The 22,444-nt window shown below is 41.1% G+C and overlaps 1 protein-coding gene across 1 annotated transcript; it reads left to right on the forward strand.

Moving 5' to 3' along the window:
• Positions 1-2,393: 2,393 nt before the first annotated feature.
• On the forward strand, positions 2,394-20,419 carry ADHFE1 (alcohol dehydrogenase iron containing 1). Its single transcript, XM_063169655.1, has 14 exons — positions 2,394-2,472; positions 2,790-2,827; positions 5,679-5,722; positions 5,892-5,945; positions 7,081-7,235; positions 7,406-7,602; positions 8,012-8,089; positions 9,257-9,362; positions 10,621-10,773; positions 11,901-11,999; positions 12,947-13,025; positions 13,170-13,266; positions 16,458-16,615; positions 20,161-20,419. Exons 1-14 carry the CDS (start codon positions 2,417-2,419, stop codon positions 20,242-20,244), a joined length of 1,398 nt encoding a protein of 465 aa, XP_063025725.1. The 5' UTR covers positions 2,394-2,416; the 3' UTR covers positions 20,245-20,419.
• Positions 20,420-22,444: the final 2,025 nt, after the last annotated feature.

Here is a 22,444-nt window from a genome sequence, read left to right on the forward strand (position 1 = left end):
GGCAAGTGGCCTGATGGTGGGGCTCTTGTTCTATAAGTCATCTTCTGCCGCTCAGCTCTGTGGTATGCAGGTTCAGTTACACAAGGAGCATGCAAACTCACTGTAAGATTTATTGCAGGGCCTAAGAAATTGTACAGATTTTCTACAGCATTTTGTTGATGAAAAAAGGAAGTCAAAGCTGCCGGACAGCCATTGAGTTTAGCAGAAAAATGTTTGTATTGTACAAGTTAAAACCTAAATTTCTCCCTGTAGTAACGGCGATCCATCATTTTATAGAAATAATCTTGTTTACCTAGCAGTTTGAGAGCAGGTAGTAGAAATTCTCTCAGACTTTTTTCCATTATTCTTGAGCTTTGTTGTGTCACATGTACACTTGAAATAGAAAAAAGAAAACTCAACTGTCTCAATGTGTGGCATAGCTACAGGGAAGATGCTGTTCCCTGGTAAGAAAGTTAGTAAAACAAGTTTCAGTAATCTCAGTTAAATTGGGTTTTCAAACTTTAAAGGTTTTTAGTGGTTAATGATATTGTAATGCCTCACTGCAAGTTTTTGAAAAAGCCGGGTCACTTAAGCAGTTTTCTTCTTGTTCTGTAGCACTTCAGTTAGGATGGCAGCTTCAGTAAAAAGCATCAGAAGGCAAACCCTTTGTGTAGGGGAGCTGCTGAGGGCAGAAGGGGTTTGTACACCTTGGAGCTTGGATAGCATTGATGGACTGACCACTGCCCAGCCTCTGGACCTTGCACAGGGTGTGTTCTTTGCCTCTCTAGTGCTTCTTGCCCATGTGCTGAGCTGTCTGCAGCACTGCAGGCTGCTTTGGACCTGTCAGTGGCAGGAATGGTCTTGTGGGCACAACCCTTTGTTATCAATAGAGGCATTCCAGACCTCTGATCGTCCAGGCATTTCCATAGGGCACATCTTGAACATGCTCAGCCAGAGAGAAGGGCTCTTTTGCCATACAAATATGTGATGAGTTCTGTGCTGCTCAAGAGGCTGCTGGTCAGTTTTCTCCACCAAAATCCGATGAAGTGTGTTCATCTCCAGCAGCAAAGTGGTCACCTGAGCAGAGGTGCGGGTGCTCCAGTGGTGTTGCCACTTTCTGGCTCTCACAAGTGAATAAAGGTTTTGCAGCTTCATGTAGGGGCCTGGGCAGGTCACTAACCTTTCCTAAGATCAGCACCTTGCAAAATTGTCAGTTTTAGGCTCATCTGATTTGCTCATAGAATCATTGAATTATGTGGAATGGAAGGGACCTTAAAGATCATCTAGTAAGACACAAAGAGAATGCAAAGGCAAAGCGTTTATATCTGTTACATTAGAAAACTTATGCTTTTTTGTCAGAATCCAATGTTTCCTTTGCTCAGTACTGGTGTACTACTGTGCAGGCAGCTAAGCAGCATAGCTTACAGCTTGAAAATTTGGTTACAAAATTTTACTCCATCCTGCACTGTAATTTACTATGATTTCACAGAATTACAGAATTGTCATGGTTGGAAGGGATCTCTGGGGATATTTTGTCCAAGGCCCCTGCCAAGGCAGGGTCACCTAGGGCAGGTGACACAGGAACATTTCTATGTGGATTTTGAATGTCTCCAGAGAGGGACACTGTTGCAATACAACACGAAATGAATGACACTCACACTCTGAGATGTCCAAGACCAAAAAGGGGCAGTTTATTTCCAAACTCTGATATTTATAGAACTTCAAAAGTGACTGTGGATTGGAGGATAAAATTGCCACCTCTCCAGCCACACTGGTCAAACCAACAATCCATCAATTCTCTTCCAGAAAGGAATGCAAAACAATCATTATTTACATGAAAAGTGCGTGAGAAACTCCATTACAACAATGTAAACATCAGAAGGCTTAGAAGAACTTACAAGAACAAGGTGACAGAGACTCCACGACCTCCCTGGGCAGCCTGTTCCAGTGCTCTGCCGCCCTCAGTGTGAAGAAATCCCTCATGCTGAGGTTGAAGCTCCTTGTGTTTTAGTTTAGACCATTCCTCCTTGTCCTGTCACTGGGCACAACTGAAGAGTCAGAAAAGTGTTTCACTTAATTTCAGGACCATGGGGGGTTTTTTATTATTTTCACTTAGCAATTCCATAACTTTCAATATTTTTCTGTGACAAATACACAACAAGCACTGAGTCCTAATTAGATTTTAGTCGCTCTTCACTGGCATTCTGTGCTGGTTTAGCAAGCGGATTTTGCTTCCCTTAGAGCAGGCCTGAGTTGGATGTTGACAACGCTGTCCTTAGGGCCGTGGGCTGGGGGTGCTGAATGGGACACTTGTCGCCTGACCCAGCGAGTCCCTGTGCCAGGGACTGTCCCGGGCTGTCCCGGGAGGAGGCGCTGCCGCCGGCCCGGCCCCGGCCCCGTCCCGGGCCCCGTTCCCGGCCGTCCCCAGATCCGGGCGATGGCGGCGGGGCGGGAGCGGGTGTCCCACCTGCTGCGGCAGCTGGAGCGGGCGGCGTGAGTGCGGCGGGAAGGGGCGCGGGGGTCCCTCACGGGGGTCCCTGCCGGGGGTCCTTCACGGGATCCCTCACGGTGTCCCTCCTGGTGTCCCTCCTGGTGTCCCTCCTGGTGTCCCTCCCGGGGCCGGGCCCGCGGCTGGGACGCGAAAAGCGGCGGCCGCTCCGCCCCTGCGGACCCTCCTGCTGCACACCGGCGGGCTCAGCTGCAGGCCCGTGGAAGGGGCGCCTACACGAGGCTTTTAGGACGTAAAGCTTTAGTTTTCTGCTTTAGTTTTCCCCTTTTTAACCATACCTTTTTTTAAACATTTTAACTAGTTGTCGGTGCCCGAGCCATGGCCACACTTATTCCCAAGGTAAGACTTAATTTGTTTCTCCAAAATAATTCTGTAGGAGGCCGTGGCCCTGCAGAGGGCTGTATGTACCCATGCAACGTGGGCAGAGGGTGCAGGTAACAGCTGGGAAGGAACAATCTGAAGGAGAAGGTAAACAACCTGTTATTTTGCAGCTGTACAGTGCTGGTGGTTATTGTTGCAGAGAGTCACTGCTCCCACATGTAAAAAACGCCAATCACTTGTTTTTAAAATTTTAAAAGTTTAATAGTAATAAAATGGTTATAAAAATAGTAATACAATTAGACCAATAATAATTTGGACAAATTGAATTAGGACAATATGAGACAAGAGAGACAAAGAGTTACGGACGTCCGGGTACCTTTTTCTGGGCAGCACGAGCCTGAAAAAGGAACCCTGTTAACGAAGGATTAACCCTTATAAACAATAACCTGTTGCATATTCATTGACTTCATACATGATGCATAAATTCCATTCAAATACAAGATTCTGTCTGGTCATCATCAGCTTCTTCCTCTGAATCCTAACAGCGCCTTCAAGGCAGGAAGAAGTTCATTTCTTCTAATAAGAGGGCAATAAATTCCTTTTCTCTGAAAGATTTAGGTGTCCTGTGGCTGCTATCTCGCTGCAAGTCCTTTCTTTTAAAAAAGTATCCTACATAGCATAGTTTGTATTTTAACATTTTTTTATAACCTAAAACTATATTTAGCACACTACTTAAGAGAATTAATACAGCATTACTTTCTAACAAAACACATATAATATTCACTTTAATATTTGCGAAAAGCCAATGATAAAATATGCATTTTTCACACACATAAACCACAGTTACTGCTTCCTGTCCCCTCCCTCCCCATACCATGTGGCCAGCTGATCTGGACTTTGCTCTGGCTGTCATCACCTGAACCATCTCAACTTTCGATCTGCTTTTGGATACACACGTGTTGCACCAGAAAAGAAGCAGGAAGATATGGATAAAAAGTAGCCTTTCACAAAGTTGTGTGTTGGCCTGGGAAATAAAATCTCCACAGGCTTTTTATACAGTCAGCCCCAAGAATGCAGCTCACTTAGGCCAGGATTGTGGACTGTGAGCAGGGGAGCTGTGCTGACTTACCCCAGTCACCCTAGGAGGAACTTCTGTTTGCATGGGCTGTAGGGAGGCTAGGAGATTAATTATCTGCCAGTCTCCAGATTGTTGGTTAGTCTCCAGATCCACTTAATATTAGTGGTTTGAGCCATAATTTTGGTAATGTGTAACTCTAAGTAGCATGGTTTCACATGCTTAGAACACTTCCTAAAGAATTGACATTGTCATTTTACATACGGAAAAGCTTTTTATATGTTCAGATACTTGTTTTGCCCAAGACGATCCATACAGAAGACAATAGTGCAGCTGAGAAATAGAATTTCGTTCTTTTGCTTGTCTGCTTGATGACCTGCTCAGTCAATTTAAACTAAGCTCTTGCTAAACTGAAGCCTGAGTTAATAACCCTCTCTGAAAGTTTTAGGCAGCAATAGAGTCTATAGCATAGCAAGATGATATCAATTCAGTAAATCTCTAAATTGTGGGAAATTATTGAACAGTGACTATAGCTGAAAAAAACCCTAACTTCTTTGGTTTTTTTAGTACAATTTTTGAACTCGGTAAAATTCACCCTGAAAGTTAAGTTTGTTTCAAGAATGTAACAGCAGGGTGTCTATTGTACTATCAGAAAGCAAGAGAGTAAATAGTTTGGACATGTCCTTATCCTGTCAAATTAATGACTGAAAGTACAGCAGACTCCAGCTCCAGGAGAGGTCAAACATGTACAGCCTGGCAAGAGGTGGCATTGAAAGAGCTGATAGCAGCTGGCCTGTGCTTGAATAGAAAGTACATAAAGGGCTTTAATACATCTATCTGTTGCTGCTGTGGGTCAGTGCTTCAGTGCACCCCAGCGTGTCTGCAAGCCTCATTATCATGGTGTCACTCATTGGATCGGAATCCAAAATTGTGTATTTTCAATTAATATAGCAGACATAAGGCATGCCTGCAGCAGGAAGAGCAGAGTGCCTTGCTTGGTGTTTTCTTGGAGAAGAATGGGCAGTTTCAGTTGATGCAGTTTGCTTCACTCTGTGGCAAAATCAGAATATGCCAGAAATTGGGTTTTGTGATAATCCATGCAAAAATGACATGGCAGAGAGAAGCTATGACTGAAATACTGTCCTTATAAATATCTTCTAATTAAAGTTAATATTAATACACTGACTCTTATTTATTATTAGCAGTGCACGTGGTAATTTTCTAGCAAATAACTCTGTTTCACCTGCACGTTCAGGACTAGGCAGAAGTAAAAAGAAGTGTAAACACCTGTAAGTATTGCTCCCATGCATACATAAGGTGTTCTTTATCCAGGTGCATAAAGATGTTGTCTCATGAATTTGTCTTTGTTCCAAAGGTTACCATGTAGCCCCTATGCATTTCTAGCACCTCTCAGCTTGTATGTAGCAGCCTGAAGCTCTACACAAACACAGTTCTACTTTTTTATGTGCTGTTCTGCTCTTTGTAGACTGCAAACAAACTCTCATGCAACCTTCCTGCTAATTTATTCAGTTTTTATAAAAAATACTTAATTCTTGAAAAAAATTGAAAAACTCACTTGTTTTGTTGAATTATGTGAGTCAGATCAAGTACTTGGATCATTAATGTCATGAACAGCAAGAAGTGAAATGGATGACTGTTATCCAGACAAGTTGAGATGACGTGTGGAAATATGTTAGTGATTCTAAAATCAAGGGAATCTGTCAACTCTAGAGCTGAGAAACAGAATGAAATAAGTTATTTTTTCCTAATTGCACTGTTTTATTTCCATTCCAGTTCCTGAACGGCCTACCCTGGGGAGTACAGACTATGCATTTGAGGTAGATTTAATAATAAAATATGTTTCATTTAAAAGCTGTACAAACAATACTTCTTGACAAATATGGCACTTAGCAAATATTTGCATTATCAAATATTTATATTTTACTTTGAATGAGTAGGGCCAGATGGCATTTTTGTTGAGAGAAAGAAATGTTCTTTTTTTTATAGATGGCCATTTCAAACATCCGGTATGGAGAAGGAGTCACAAAAGAGATTGGCATGGTAAGCTGCTATGGTAAAAAGTTATTTTCTGAAGGGCTGCCAGTGCTATCAATCCACTTAATAAAGGAAAGCTTATATATGGTGTGATCCAATGCATCAATGCACAAAGGTTGGAGTACACTGTTGGTTGAAGAACAGAAGCCTGGTGCATCTGTGGGGCTGTGGTGTATGAAATGCAGCTCAGGGGAAAATTGGGTCATTGATACTTTGCTACAAATAGGCAACGTTTTTCTCTGACCGGGAATTTAATTCAGAAATTAAATCCTGCTGACTCACCAGGATTTTCTCAAGATCGCTTTCATCTTTCTAGCTCTCATTAACTCAATCGGAGACTTCCTAATAAATTAGCTAGATATTCATTCAGCTCTCAGCTTGCCCTGTGTAAGTGTAGAATTTCTGTTTCAGCAGTGGGAGATGGTTCACCTGAGTACATTGTTCCAGTGTGCTTTTATCGCTGCCTTTTTTCATTAATCATTTTTCCTCATTTTTGGCATTTCTAGCATTAATAGATCTCTCTTTTATTTGAAAATTTGTGAAGTAAAATTATAGCCAGACAGTAAATGAAATTAGACGGAACCTGTCTTTAAACAGCACTAGAATAATTTATACGTATTGTATAGCTATTGTGACAACTTAGCAAAGGTTAGGATGTAGCGTTGTTTTTCTTCTTTTTGCCACCTCATTTTGATTTTTCATCAATAAATAAATATCCAGTATTACATTTTCAATATTTTAATGCTGTGCTTTGGTAGGCAGCTAATGGAGACAGTCTGTGAAAAGGCCTTTTTTATTCTCACAGGAACTTAGGAAAAAATATTTTTAAAAATGTTTTGTATGTGACTATAGTATAAAGTAGTTCCATGTGGTTCAACAACTTTAGTTTTCTTCTATCTTAAGACTTCAACGATATAAATCTGGCAGCTTTAAATTTTATTCTGCTTTCTCTATTCTACATGTATGTGGTTAATGCTCTTTTTCTTCAGCTGATATGGTTTTAAAAATTTTGCAATAACCAACTATTTTTTAAGTCAGGGGTTTATTGTTATCAAATGGTTCCGTTGATTTGGATTAGCGTTTAAATAGTGATGTGTATGATTTTATACTCATTGTTTGGTTTTTTGATTCATTATTGTAGGACCTGCAGAATCTTGGTGCTAGAAGAGTTTGTTTGATGACAGATAAAAACCTCTCCAAACTCCCTCCTGTAAATGCAGTACTGAACTCCTTGGCAAAATATGGTATAAACTTTCAAATATATGATAATGTCCGTGTGGAGCCAACAGACCAAAGGTACAATTTACTTCTGACAGTGCATTTCCCCAAGTAGTGCCTAGGCATTTACAGGACTTCATATGGCTTTTTAAACCCCTCCTTGTGGCCTGCATGCTGGTATTAATAGTTAGTTTCCCTGTGGACTGATTTTATCCTTACTAATTGGAAAATCTTTCTTGTGTCCTAAGTTTCCTGGATGCCATCCAATTTGCTAAAAAGGGAGAGTTTGATGCCTATGTTGCTGTAGGAGGTGGCTCTGTGATGGACACCTGCAAAGCTGCCAACCTGTATGCAGCCAGCCCTTCAGCAGAATTCCTGGATTATGTCAATGCTCCTATTGGGAAAGGGAAGCCGGTCACTGTGCCCCTCAAGCCACTCATTGCAGGTAAAGCATGAGGAGAGTGTTTGGAGAGTTGGGGCCAGGGGAAGGTGAGGCATTCTACACTCCCTGATATTTCTACTGAAATCAGTTTACTGTGGCTGTTTCAGCTTCCTTTGGGCTAACTTCTCCTCTAGTTGTATTCAGCAGCCGTTTTGCTGTTTAATTCAGTGGAGGTAAAGTCAGAGGTTTTATCCTTACTTTGTCTTGTTTAGCTCAGCTAGACTCCTTTACTGAGAAAAGAGATCAAAGTAGCAGTTTCCCTTTGATCTCTTGGCTTTGGATCAGGGATACCTCCAAGATTTCCTGGGCCCTGTATTTTGGGTGGTATTACTATTGTGGTTTTATTATTTAAATTGCAGTATTATATATTTCTTATTATTTGTTGTTTGTTATCTCCATTCTTGCTTTTAAGTTCCTACAACATCTGGCACTGGAAGTGAAACCACTGGTGTTGCCATTTTTGACTTCAAAGAACTAAAAGTTAAAACCGGTGAGGTTTTGGTGCTTTGTTTTGGGGTTTTTTTTGTTTGTTTTGTGGAGGTTTCTGTGTGTTATTCAAGACAATTGCTTTTCCCATGTCTTTGTTATTTCCCTGCCTTGAAAGGAAAGGATGCTGCATGTCATTTCAGGTGTCATTTTGTTTGATTCAACAGCCACAGGCAAATTTTAAAAGCTTAAAGGTTTCCTCCTTGAATTAAATTTATATAATATTAACATAATGAAATACCTATGTAATACAGTGGATTATAGTTTGAAGGCAAAACAGGAAACTAAAATCTTTCAAGTCCTTAAATGGCAGAAAATGTTAATTGCAAAGGAAATTTCTACTTATATTCAGGGTCAACCAACTGTTCCTTATTTCCTCTGTATTTTTCTTTCTACTTTTAAGACTTCTGCTTCTTTGTTGTGTAATTGCAACCAAATGTTCCTTTTCCTGACTTTGGAAACCTCAGGCCTGGGATGCTGTGCAAGTGAGGGACACTGTCTTCCTTTGGCCTTTTCATCCCTGGCAAATAAAGATTAAGGCTAAAATGTCATCTTGAGCTTCACAGCTGCTTAAAGTTTTGCTTCTAAACATGTGGATTTTATACATCACACAGTCTGCAGAACTCAGGACCCAGATGGGTGTGCTAAGGAGACAATAGCTCAAGAGATTTCTAGTCTATACGTAGTCAATCAGTCTGTCTGTCTGTCTGTCTGTCTGTCTGTCTCAGAGCTCCATCTTTGTGCCCTTAACCGAAATACAAGGGCATGGTTATTACAGATGCTGAAGACAGCAATTGGCAGTAACAATTGATTGCAGGTACAAACCAGTTTTGCCTTCTGCCTGTCCACAGAAGACACAAATCTAAGAATACTGCAGATGCCACAGGCATCTTGCAAGGCTGCTCAGGGAGGGTTGCAAACAGAGAGAGAATGTTGTCTGGTAAAATCCACTTCAGGCAAAAGTCTCAAATCATGTAACTCTTTTAGAGAGACTTCATCATCAGTTTACATTCATAAATACTCCCTATCCTCCCGTCTCTCTCTTTGCTTTCATGTTCATAGTTTCAAATATTTTTCCCTCCTTATTGTCATGTTTTGAACATTAAGCTCATCTTGTGCTATTTTGTTGCAAAACATCTTTAACTGATTTTCCTCCCTTTGCACATTACAGGTATTGCTTCAAGAGCCATTAAGCCCACGTTGGGCCTCATTGATCCTTTACACACACTGTCTATGCCTGAACGAATAGTGGCCAACAGTGGCTTTGATGTGCTTTGGTGAGTTTCTGCATAGGCTGCCACTTGAATTTATTTAAATTTTGTATTTTTACTGTGATGATTGTAGAAAAAATGTATTTTGAGAGCACAAGAGGATGATCTTTTTTCTGTTTGCTGTTTCTTGTTAAGGTGAGCTGTGTCAGACTTTCCTCTTCCTTAGTTTCACTGCCTCCCTCAGAATGTATGGAAACAAAACCTGCATTTGCAGAAATTTGAATGCTTTTGCAGTGCACTGGAGAAACTCTTTGCTTCCAGAATAGCTGTTGTCAGGGAAGAGAGTCCAAGTGTCCCTTTTTTGGGGATCATGGAGATAGATGATGAATCACAATTGTAATAGCATTTATCATAAATCACAGACATGGCAGGGAATAGAGAATAAAAATTTCTAACAAAAGCCATGATGTGTCAATAAAAATTCATAAAAGCTTGTGAGGTACTAGCAGGTCTTCACCCAGCTATGGTCATCTGGGAACCAACCTCATGGTTGGTTTTGTGCCAGGTGAAAAGTTTGCTTTTCACCTGGCACAAAATTTTATCCATCTCAAACCAGCAGCTTAACTGCACAAAATGCATTGGCATTTATTTTTGGAGAGCCAGAGCTTACTTTTCTTCTGGGTGCTATGTATATTAGAGTATTAGATATGTAATGAAACTGTGACTTCTCAAGTGTGATGAAGGACTCTGGCCTGCAATGTCTGTAATGGAAAAAAGGCAGTTGTTCATCAATGAAAATGGTTTGTCTGTAGTTTTGTTCATCTTAATGGAGCCATGTAGGCAGTGCCCCTTTTTTATGTGGTCAGATTCATTAATGTCTGGGAGATGAGACTATTGGCAGTTCCACTTAGCTTAAATATCATACCCATCTTTTTTCAAGGTCAGTACTTCTAAAAAAAAAGTACCCCATGAAGTTTCCAGTGCTAAAGTCTCTTATGGTTCCTGTCCTACAAAAAGGAAAAGCACTCATTGCACATGCACAGCCCTCTTCAGTGAAAAACACTACAGGTGCTGGTGCTTTTAGCAGGTGTGAGCTGATAGAAAGGGACCGTGTTTAGATTGCCTTCTCTGTGTGTGTGTGGGAGAGGAGGTGCTCTGGAGGTGCTGGCCCAGCATTCTCCCACTGTCTGTGAGATTGTATTTCTTGTTTCAGCACCTGTTGGACACCAGAAATAAAAAAGAACCTGCATTCATTCAAAGGACAGCAGGGCAGTGACAGGGAGCTCTCTCCCTTAAGTAATTGATTTCTCCATCTTTCTGTCAGCCATGCCCTGGAGTCGTACACTGCTCTCCCTTACCACCAGCGCAGCCCCTGCCCCTCCAACCCCATCGAGCGCCCCGCCTACCAAGGCAGCAACCCCGTCAGCGACGTCTGGGCTCTGCACGCTCTGAGAATTGTCGCTAAGTACCTGAAAAGGTAACACACCTAACAGCCATCCCCCCTGCAGGGTGCTCAGTACACAGTGCCCCAAAGGGCAGGCCTGCAAGAATGGGAATTTTAGGCTAGGATGAGGCAGGCTGCAACATTAAGCTTTTGTTTTCTACCCTAGATTTTTCTTAAATAAAGCAAAATATTTTTCAGATAAAATTCAAAATTTCAGATAAAATTTGGATTAGTAGTTTGTCTTGAGGAGGTACCTTTTTAATGTCTATGTGAATCTATTCTTGAAGTCCTCAGTTAAAGGTATTTCAAGCTGTTCAGTTAATATGGGAGGAGAATTTACTTTTCTTTTTTTCAAGAATCTCCTTTCTATGACAGTATAAGGGGAATATGTAACAAACTGAATAAAACACTTCTGTGGCCTTCAGTGTAAATTAAGATATGCACTTACGAATGTGCAAAAGTATGCATTTATTGCAAGCCTGCTCATCCTTAGAAGACCTTCAGTTTAGAATAGGTATTGCCTTAGCTGGGAGTTGGTGTTGATCCCTGTCAATAAAGTTTCAGCCTCTTTACAGCTTTTGCATCCCTTGTGCACTTCTATTAAAAATCAATGTGGGCTTTTTTTGAAAAATCTTTTTACAGTACCTAGTAAGTCAAAATAGTTGGGTTTTGTTCCTTTGGAATCTATTAATGAGACGTTTTCTCCTCACTGTCAAACTGCACAAGGATCCTGAGACACAGGAAGCCAGGGAATCCTGTCTTCTTCCACAGGTGGTGGAGTCTAGAGCGCCACCTAATGAGATGGTGAGAAAACTGGAGTGATCCTGGAGCCATACACAGAATTACCATAGATTCTAACTGGAATTTTTTAATTCACTACTGAATTGAATATGGTTAAATTCACTCTATTTACTTGTTTTTTGGAAAAGTGAAAGAAAGCTTGCCCTTCACTGAACCAGTATGATCTACATAAGTGACCCAGATGCAGGCTTGTTCTTTTACCGAAGCGTGACTTGATTCCATTTCCACCATTTTAATCTCAGTTTATCTTTTAGATTTTTTGTGTATCTGCCCATAAAGAAGCCCTCTCTCCCTTCTCCCTCCTGAATCACCAATCTGTTTGTGAATTCATTGGTACCATTTGCCTCCATGGTGCACAGAGCCATCAGAAACCCTGAAGACCGTGAAGCAAGAGCCAACATGCACCTGGCAAGTGCTTTTGCTGGGATTGGCTTTGGCAATGCTGGTGTCCATCTCTGGTGAGTACAGAGAAATAGTAACCCCATCTGAGGTCAGCTTACAGCTAGTGTTTGTTTCAGATTGTCAAAGATGTTGCTGCCCTTGTTGCTGAAAGTAGAGTAAGGGATTGTAGCCTAGCCTGTGATGCTGAAGAACCTGTGTGTTGTGACAAACTGATGGGCTCCTGTCATTTATGAGTGTAAGGATTGTGTGTTCTTGGGCTATGATACTCAAAACCAGTCACGTGAAAATTACAAAACACAGCCTTCTTTACCTTCCTTGGTAGCAAAAACAAGAGTAAAAAAGTCAATGACATTTAAAATGTAAGATTCCATGCCAGCTGTTCTGCAGTGAGACAGCAATGATGTCATCTTGAGTTTTTTCCTGAACTGATGGAATTATCTGTAAGCTTGTCTGTGGGATAGGCAATCAGCAGTCTGAAATGAGCTGTAATTAATATTGCAAGGCAATATAGTTTCATTTGAATGAAAATATCACAGAAGCAAAGCCTAGAAGTGAATTGTGTACAGAAGTTATTAGCAGTCATTCTCTTCAGAGACCTTCCTTTCATTCCTTTTCTTTGAGCAAGTCTACTTTTATAATTATATCTTAAAATTAAAGTTTCTTTTTTTTTCAGACAGTGTGAACACATAGGTATGCAGACTATGATATTTTTGGCATATTTACATTACTTTAGGAACTGAAGATCTTTCAGTTCAGTCAGTGAAGTAATATAACTTCACCCTCACAAAGTAAGGAGGTACTGTTTTTTCCAGCTAGGTCCCTGAGGTGCAGAGGGATGAGGGTTTTCTGTACCTAATATCCACATCATACCTGTCAATGCCTTCTGAGAATCTGTACTGAAGAGACTTGCATACTGAAAACTGACCACAGAAGGGACTGAACACAAATTTTCCAAATACCAGGAGAGCTGCCCTAACCACTCTCTCTCTGCTCTCTGTTCCAGCCATGGAATGTCTTACCCTATTTCTGGTTTGGTGAAAACTTACAAACCAAAGGATTATAATGTGGATCACTCTTTAGTGGTAAAACTTGTTTATTTTTGGGTTCTTAATATACATTTCAAATATCTGTTATCTATCATTAATGAGCATTAAAGTCCATTGAAGTTAAAAGTACATGTCCTGTTGATGTGTTTTATTCTTTTTTATTTTTATTTTTTTCCCCAGCCTCATGGCCTTTCTGTGGTGCTGACATCCCCAGCAGTGTTTGCTTTCACAGCACAGATACATCCTGAACGTCACTTAGAAGCTGCAGAGATTCTAGGTAAGGAACCTCTGTGGGTACAGTTCTAGTATACAAGTGGAAATCTTTCCAAAATGACATTTTGGGATTGAAAAAAACTGTGTGCAAGCAATTGTCATTAGTTGTTGGGAGGGGTTTAAGTTTAGAAAACAAGATTGTGGAATCAGATGTCATGCAAATCAGATAGAATAATGCTGAATTTTGATATTGAATGATGTGATTAGAGGAGCAAGCTGGAGAAATCTGATTCTTGGCCAGAAAAGTGGACAGCTGAAATTAACTGGAGGTCTGTTGGAAATCAAACAAGAGTAGCTGTGATTGGCACAACTCTTGTCACTTTATGAAGAGTAGTAACTACAAAGTGAACCAGTACTCGGGGGCATTTGTTGGCTAAAAGGAAGTATTTTCCCCAACAAATTCCCTGCTGTGGCAGTGATTTAGAACAGTGATATTTTGAATCACTCCTGCTCTTTTTTCTATGGCACACAGCTGTGGGTTTTGGTCTTTCTAATGTAGGCCTAAGCTTGTCTGTAGGTGTTGGAATTTCTCAGTGGCTGATGCCAAGGGAAAGCTTTTCCTGGAGTTGCTCTTCTGTGAACACATATGAAATGGCTGAAAAGAGATTAATGAACAAATTGGCCTTTTCTGCTTTTTAGCAGAATAAAAGTAAATGCTGCAAGCTGACAGCTTATTTAAAGGTTATTTTGTCATACAGTGCCTTGTTATGCTACAGCCCATCACCAAAGGGTGTCCTTAGAGTGTGTAATAAACCAGCTTCCAGTGATGTAGTCTCAGAGCTGTGAGCAGTCTAGCTGTGACAGCATGGCTCTGCACTGAGCTAATTTATTTGTCTAAGGTCAGGGGCTTTGCCTGCACTAAGTTTTGTGTTGTGGCTACACTGCTGCTAAAACACATGCTGGCCAAGGAGCAGGCACAGCCACATGCACAGCAGTGCAGGGAGTGGAGAAAAAGTGGTTAGGTCAACTCTCCTGGTATTTGGAAAATTTGTGTTCAGTCCCTTGTATGGTCAGCCTTCTGTATGCAAGTCACAGCAGTCCAGTCACATGTATGACTTGCTTGTGTAAGTAATCTCAAAGCAGTGGGGATCTCAAGAAGAATGGGACTTTAATATAGACATTTCATAGTATTTTATATATAGTATAAATATTTTATATATACTATTTTATAGTATTTTATATATTTAATGTACATTCATTTTATAGTATTTTATAGAGGGTGTCAAACAACATGGTCAGAAAAACTACATTGGGTGAAAGTTCTGTTTATTTCATAAAGAGTCTGAGGTTGTTCAGGTTTCCTCTAATGTATGCTGTCCTGCCTATGTTCAAGACAAAACACAAACTCAGCTGGAGTCATATACTGAGCTAATAAATATCTCTGTTCCTACAGCAATAACAGACAACTAAAATTATTTGAACAAAATGTGTCTGGATAACTGGTCAGCACAGCATATCAGAAATTTTCAGCTCTGGCTCTTGATTTTAGAACAAGTGACTGAAGAGCAATTCGCTTAGGTTTTGTGGTATTAACTTCTGCCATAAATTCTATCTCTAAAAGTTTTGTTAGTTTTCTCAGTAGAAATTTTAACTACGTCATTGTGTGCCTTGCTGGAAAGGGATTCTGCTGAAAACATGTCACATGGGATTGAATTTATTAATTCCCATCTGGGGTGTTTACTTCTGAGTCCACTCCAGAGTCCAACTGACTACAGTAGCTGATTCAAATCTGTCGTGTTGCCAAATGCAATGACTAAGAAGGCATTTTATGACATGAAGCAGATTACTAAATAGTTATGTTGTGTGTATGTACAGCTGTGAATTTGGGTACAGCCAGAAAAAGCCTAATACCTCCCTGGGTGGATTCTTAGACAGTTGAGATAGGTGTGCATGTGGCCAGAGATTTTCTAAGAGCAATTAAAGACTGGTGAATCTTTTAAGCTGAGCAAAAAGAAAGTACTAGAACTATAGTAATATTTTAAAACTGGCAACCACATTTACTGCCATATTTTATCCTCCTCCCTTTCCCTTTTACTTTACCATCTGAAGATAGAGGGTTTATGTCTTTTTGCTGTGGAGTTACCCCTCCACAGCAAAACCCAGGATAAACTCAGACTTCATGGCATAGCCCCAATAGCACAAGAGTTTGTTACAGGACTCTCTCATATCTTATTTATCAGCTTTTCCCAGACATTATTTATTACATTAGTGCCAGCCTTACTACCTGAATATCTGAGCTCTTCAACTGAGCTTGCAGGTCTCCTGTTCAGTTAACTCCCTTTGAATGTTACACTGAGCTGTGTGAGGATCACAGAATATATTTTTCCTGTAGCTATGTGTTGCTGTTACTCATCTCTCAGTGTGGCACTTGGACCTAACATAGTTCTGCTGTAACATCACTAAGGTTACACAGAGAACCAATTTAGCTCGGGTTACTTTGAAAGAAATCATATGGAGGAACTTGGCTCTCCTGTTTGGACATACTTTTATTATTACTTTTAAGTAAGTCCTGAACATTCATTGAAGAAGGGAACATGAGCTATTCTGTAAGAAATATTTCTAATCTTTCATTTTGTATTGGTGCTTTCATTACTGTTCAGTAGTTGTTTCAAAGAGAGCAGTTCCTCCTCTTCAGTTCTACAGTACCCTACACAAGTCAGCACATATTAAAACAGCAATAAATTCAGAATTTACTCAGCATGCTGAACACTGCCCTGCTGTCTCCTGCCATTTTCAGCCCTCATGCTGTGGTCCTCTCTGTCAATGTGTAATTGAACAGAACAGTCCTCTAGATGTCAGCAAACTCAAGGCCTTAAAATGAAGTTAGCATTTGGCACACTGTCCATACAAATAAATACCAGTGATGTTCATGCATTAGCTGCTTTCCTCCCAGCAGTTAGTCAGACTAAAAAGTGCTTCTCCCTGTGAGCACAGAGGGAAAGGAAGTTAACCTCATGTGGCAGTTAGTCTTTCTGGCAGCAGTGAACGTGCCTCTGATCTTGTTTTATTCCACCTTTCACAAACCATTCCAACTGTAAAATGAGGACTGATTCCTCTTTTTACTTCATGTTGCTTTTAGGGCAGTGGCTGTTATGTATGGATATGTATTCAGCTGATATTATGATTAAATTAAGTCCAGGACAGGCTTCCTCTGCTCTCTCCACCCTACAGTCAAGGCATTATGTCTTATTTTAGGAGCTGACATCCGCACTGCCAGAATCAAAGATGCTGGGCTTATTTTGGCAGACACACTCCGGAAATTCCTATTTGATCTGAATGTTGATGATGGCTTGGCTGCAATTGGTTATTCCAAAGCAGACATCCCTGCATTAGTCAAAGGCACTCTGCCTCAGGTAAGACAGAGAGCAAAACAGTTTTTCTTGTCAAATAAAATAGAACAGATTTGGGAAAAAAAAAAACAGAAGTCTTCTTTTCCAGAATTATTTCTATTCCTGCATGAAAACTATTTGAATGGAGAAAATTATGGATAGTCAACTGTATATTGTTTCACTCCACAGCTTAGGTTTTTCTTTTCAATGGGCTGGAGTGCATGCTGCAGTTTTCACATGGATACAGAAAGAAAGGGCTAAGTGTTTGGTCTGGTTTTTTTTTAATGTTACAGTTTTTAAAAAGAGGATGTTTTTCATAGGCCTGTGATCTTTGTAGTAGATACTGCTTTTTTCATAACTACCTCTCTTTAATTATGTGTGCAGGTGGTCTATAGATAAAGCCTTAATACCAAGTGCTATCTGGTAAGAATGATCAAATTCACTTTGCATTAAACTTTCCATATTGAGAAGTTGCATTTTTCTTCGCAGATGGCTTTTTTGTTCCATTGACCCCCATCAGAATTTGAAATAAGGTCCCCTGGGATGATATAGATTAAACTTGTAATGCCCTTTATTGTTTCAGTGCCCACAAAGACGCTGCAAAAAGCAACACACCACTCTTAAAGCAAAATCCAGAGTCTTCCTTGTAAAAAAACAGTTTGATTCATATGCTATGGACCTAGTATTTGTTCCCACCAAGTTGCAAGGGAAATATTACTATGGAGAAAGTGAAAATTGTTCAGGCCAAAAGGTTATTCACTTTTTACAGCAGATCCTGTATAGTTCTTCTCACTCATAAATCTCAGAGCACCTTAGAGCAGTTACATTAACAGTAAATATTAGTATTCCTGTTTTATACCTGAAATAGTGACACAAAGGTACAACTGCTTAGGATCACACACAACAGCAGTGGCAAAGCCAGGAAGAAAACTAAGGTCTCTGAGCACCCATGAAGTAGGTTATGCCTGTGCCTTGTTATGGGGCATTTGGAGGGTTTGTTTTGATAAACATATTTATTTAAAACAATCATTGAATGCAAGTTTTGCTTAGCTGGAGAAGGGTTCTTCACCAAAAGATGTTGAAGGGTTTTTCTGTCTTCTTATGGCATTGGTGATTCATTGTACTGTGTAAAATGAGATGATCTAATAGTTTCCCAGCCCTTATTTTTTGGTATGAGATGTAACATGATGCAAATGTATCAGTGTTCCTTAACAATCTGTTAGTAACCATGGGTTAATCCATACAGTTTATTTTTTGGTATAATTCTTTTGCTTTTCGTCTTGCAGTAGGTTTGCTTTGTAATAGAGCAATGGCCCATTCACATCAGGCAAGCAATGTGGTGCAGTGGTGATGGCACTAAAAAGTTTGCCAAGTATGTTCCATGCCATGAAGTGCAGGCTGCAGGGAAAAATGTAATCTGACTGTTGGGATTTGGGGTGGGAGCTCTGCTGGGACAGACTTGAAGTTAAAACAGAATTTTATTTCCCTTCCTATGTAAGGCTGTTGAAATTGGTCTTGTTTACAGACAGCAGTTATTCTAGCAAAGAGGATTCTGTCTCAAAGTTCAAGGTGGCTAGGTGGTGGCATTTGAGAGGAGATGGGGGCACTGAAAATAAGAGATTGTGGAAGAGCTGTTCTCTGTCCTCCCACCCCCTGCAGACATCCCAGAGGCAGCTCCAGTGGGGCTGAGGCAGTGATGAGTCCGGAGCTGCTGGGTTTGGCACAGGGCCAGGATGCACTGAGTCAGACTGAGGGAGCCAGGGCCTCGATGTCTGGGCACCAGCAAAGATCAGCAAGCTTGTGCAGAGGTAGTGATGGTGCCTCTGTGTCCAGGCACACGGGAGGAGCTCCATTTGCAGCCTTCTGTCGCCAGAGCTGGGAAATGCTCCAGTCTGTCAGGCTGTCAGGCTGGCTGTCTCCTGTCACCCGGTGTGATTTTACAGATAAATCTGGACATCTCAGTGCACAGAGCTGCAAAGCTGGCTTTGGCCCAGACAGTCCTAATATGTTGAATTTATGAATACTTGAGCACTGTGTTATTATATTTTGCATATTATGAGTCTGAAAAAAACAACACACTATTGCCCTAGTGCTGTTTGAATTTTCCATTTGATTTCAAAACTGCATAGAAGAATCTCAGTCTTCTCTTTGGCTGGATCTCTGTGAGTAGCAGCACTGGTGTCAGCAGTGGGGAGAGAGGTACCACCATTTTATTGCCACTTGTGAATCTTCTGTAGGTAAAATTATGCACACAGAGCTGCACTTCTCAGACTCCTCACAAGCCATGCTAACCATGATTATGAGCTGTGAATACCTCCCAGCTGACTTCTCACCACTGTTTCACCTTGATTTGGCAGTGTGGTGGCCTGGCTTGCTGTGTGACCACATCCAGCCTGCCACAGTCGCGTCCCACGGGCCGGGGGAAGTGCGCGGCTGCAGCCCTGTGCTGTGGCATCGCCCTGCTTCCAGGGGGCTCAGCTGAGCCTCCTGCCCAGGCAGGGCACTGGGGAGCCCCTTCCCCTGCATCCCACTCCCTGCCTCAGGCAAGGACCTCAGCAAATGATATCCACTGTCCACATGTGAAAAAAAGGGGGAACTGTAAAGCTGGAGGGCAGCACCTTCCACAAGGGAGATGTTGAAACAGGTTGCAGCAGAGAAAACTCTCTTGCTAAAACACATTTCATCTAAAGATAATGTGTTCCTAGTGTGGGCCTGGACTCTGTCTTTGCAGACATCTCTAACTCTCTCCAGTATTTCAGTAAAAGTTAAAATCATTGGTTGTTGAAAACATGAAAGTTCTAATCATGACCAGTATGAGTACACTGATGTTGGGCCCTTTCAGCTGGATGTTCCTGCAGTAACTGGGTACCTACACTAATGCAGCTCCTCATCCTCACTAGCACAGGGCTTTTCTCAATTGCAGCCCCTGCCTTGGTGCTTATTTTGTCAAGCAGAGCCCTGAAGCACATACCTGAGTTTCATTGCAGTCACTGGGGCTTTAGCACCTGCACATTCTGTTGAATCAGTGTCCAAATGAAGACTAACCACAATTCCTTTGTATTCTGACTCTGAGGTGTGGGGCTGTTTATTAAGATACTATTCCTTTGCTGTGTCTTTTTTTCAGAGTCTGACTTACAGGTGCTGTTTATTCTCCCCATCTACAGCAGCTCCTGGGCCTTGGGAGGTGTAGTATTTTGAAAGTCTTGGTCCCTAAAACTCCAACTCCTAGTTCAGTGCTGAAAAATTAATTTTAAAATGGACCATATTCTCAGGATAATGTCCTCCAGTGTACTGACATCTGTGATGTAGAAGGCCCATGTTTGCTGTGCTTGACTCAGAAACTGAACAGCATTCTGGTCTTGCTTCTGTGTATTTAATTACAGGGAATTTTAGCTTATGTGTTCTTGAAAGTACTGTACAGTTGATGATGCTTCAATTTAATTACTTGATTACTTATTTTTCAAAGCTTTGTTATTCTCTGTGAAGGAATACAGAGGCATGTAGTTCACCTACTGTTGATTAATTTTATTGGTATCCATTTATAATCCAGTTTTTCTTTCATCTTGCAGGAGAGAGTGACTAAACTATCACCACGTCCCCAAACAGAAGAAGACTTATCTGCTCTCTTTGAGGCTTCCATGAAACTTTATTAGCTTAAACATGTTCTGGAAAGTGTGGTCTATTCTAACAGAGAGGTAGTTTCTCATAGATACGGGACTGAATTTGTTTAGAGCATGGAAGAATTTGGGTAACTTTGACTTCTGTTCCATTGTACACTGCCAAAAGGTCACGTAATTCATCTTTAACTAAACACTGCTTTGAAGTGAAGACTTGACTGTGGTTTCTTTCTTGCTCAGTTGTCAGTGACATTGACTTGCATAAAAGTTGGAGCAGATTTCTTGCATTACTGAAGGCTTTTTTGTGCTACAGAGGTGGTCAAAGGTGGAAAAATGTTCTAAGGGATATTTCCAACCATTTTGCAAATCATGCTTCTATTTAAATTATCCATATTTTGTTTTAAAAAGTCCTGCTAGCTAAGAAATAATGAAGGTCATTTTAATTAGGGAGGGGAAGTCCCCTGCAGAAAATGTCAGCTTACTGTATTCTGTTCTGCTTTATCATCTTTTTACCATCTGGCTTTGCTAAGAAGACTGTTGAACTGGGGTGCTTTTTCATTGTTTGATTGGGAAGAATCTGCACACGTCATAGCTGTCTGTAAAAGACTGCTTGGAAATTTGGTTTGGGTTAAAATTCTGACAGATATTGTCATACATTTATCATACATTTATATTGTCATACATTCCTCTTATAATCTCTATAATTGTCATATATTTATCTTTCCTTTTATGGTCTATATGAGGTGCTCTGTATGAGGAGCAAAACCAAAGTAAAGCATGGCCACACACTCAACAGGAACCATATAACAGCAAGACAGCAACCATCATGGTCATTCTGTCTGTCTGGAGGCAACATCCCCCTTTCCTGCTGTGTTCTGTGGAAGGAAGCTCTCAACTGTATCTTGCTTTGCTGTGAATCAGTTGCTTCTGCTGAGCATCAATTGCTTCTGCTGAGCTGCTGCAGGTGCTGTCCCTGAGAGTGCAGCCACCAGCTTGAGGAAGTGGCTGTGTGCTGTGGTTCAGTATTAAAAAGAGGTGGTGAAGCATTTGGCTGCACAGAGCCCCACGGGGAGCACTGGGTAAATGTGGGAAGGAGCGTGCACCTTCCGAGCAGTTAACCAGCTGTCAACTGAGAAAGGGAAGTGGGGCAGGGAGAAAGGAAACAACATTTTAATATTATTTTCCTGTATTTAAAAAGTCCACGTGGTTGTGTGTACAGTTTGTTTAAATCAGATTCTGCTTCATGTTGGACTCTGAGCATCTGATTCGTGCTGCTACCACAGCACAAGACAAATGAGGGAAGAGCCCTGGGACTTCTGGTGTGCATATTTCTTTCTGCTGGGGAGGGAGCACTTTTCAGTCACCCTGTTGAGGTAGAAGGCTCTATGCTTGCACCTTTGCATTTGTGTATTTGTCTGATCAAGCCAGTGCTGTCCTAGCATCTGAGGCCAGATGTGCACTGGATATTGACACTGGATCCATTCCAGGGCTGTTAAAGCAGCTGGGTAGATACTGATTGTTTTTAGCATCAAAATGGGTTTGGTGGCCATAGGCCTGCACTGCCACTGTGTGATACACATGTGATTTCCATGTCCTTCTGAACCTTCCCCTCTGCTGAAATTGTCCACAAGTACTTCTGTCATGAAGGCTGATGTTGTAATAGCAGAGGATTCATTTCATTATATTGTGCAAAGCTGACATATTTAGAAAAGAAAATTTGTCAAAACCCTTTGTCCAACCCTGTTGCTCAATGTCAGGCTGGATGAGGCTCTGAACCCAGCCTAGTGAAAGATGTTCCTGCCCATGGCAGGGAGGTTAGAACTGGATCTTGAAGATCTCTTCCAGCCCAAACCATTCTATGGTTCTGTATAAACTTTTGGCCTGTTTTGTCTTTCCACTCCTGTCTTTCTCCAGTGTGTGGTAGCAGTACAGATTCATGAAGAGACAGTCTGTTTGTCCAGGAGCCTAATTCATGGCAGTCCTACTGTGTTTGGGGGGAATATACTGTCTGGGGAACTCAGCAGCCTGTGATTTCATCACTGCAGCAGAGCACTTTGATGGGAATGCTTTGGGAAGTAGGATAACTTCTTCCAGGACACTTCTTATCTGCCTTTTATGCCAGTATGGCAGTTAATAGCAAGCTGCAGTTTTGTCAACAGACAGAACCTCACACTTAACTTCCTATACCAGGTAACCTGCAGCTCCTGTTGGTTTATAAAATAAACCTCATACCCCC

The sequence above is a fragment of the Melospiza melodia genome, chromosome 1 (genome assembly GCF_035770615.1).
Source record: "Melospiza melodia melodia isolate bMelMel2 chromosome 1, bMelMel2.pri, whole genome shotgun sequence".
Lineage (NCBI taxonomy): Eukaryota > Metazoa > Chordata > Aves > Passeriformes > Passerellidae > Melospiza > Melospiza melodia.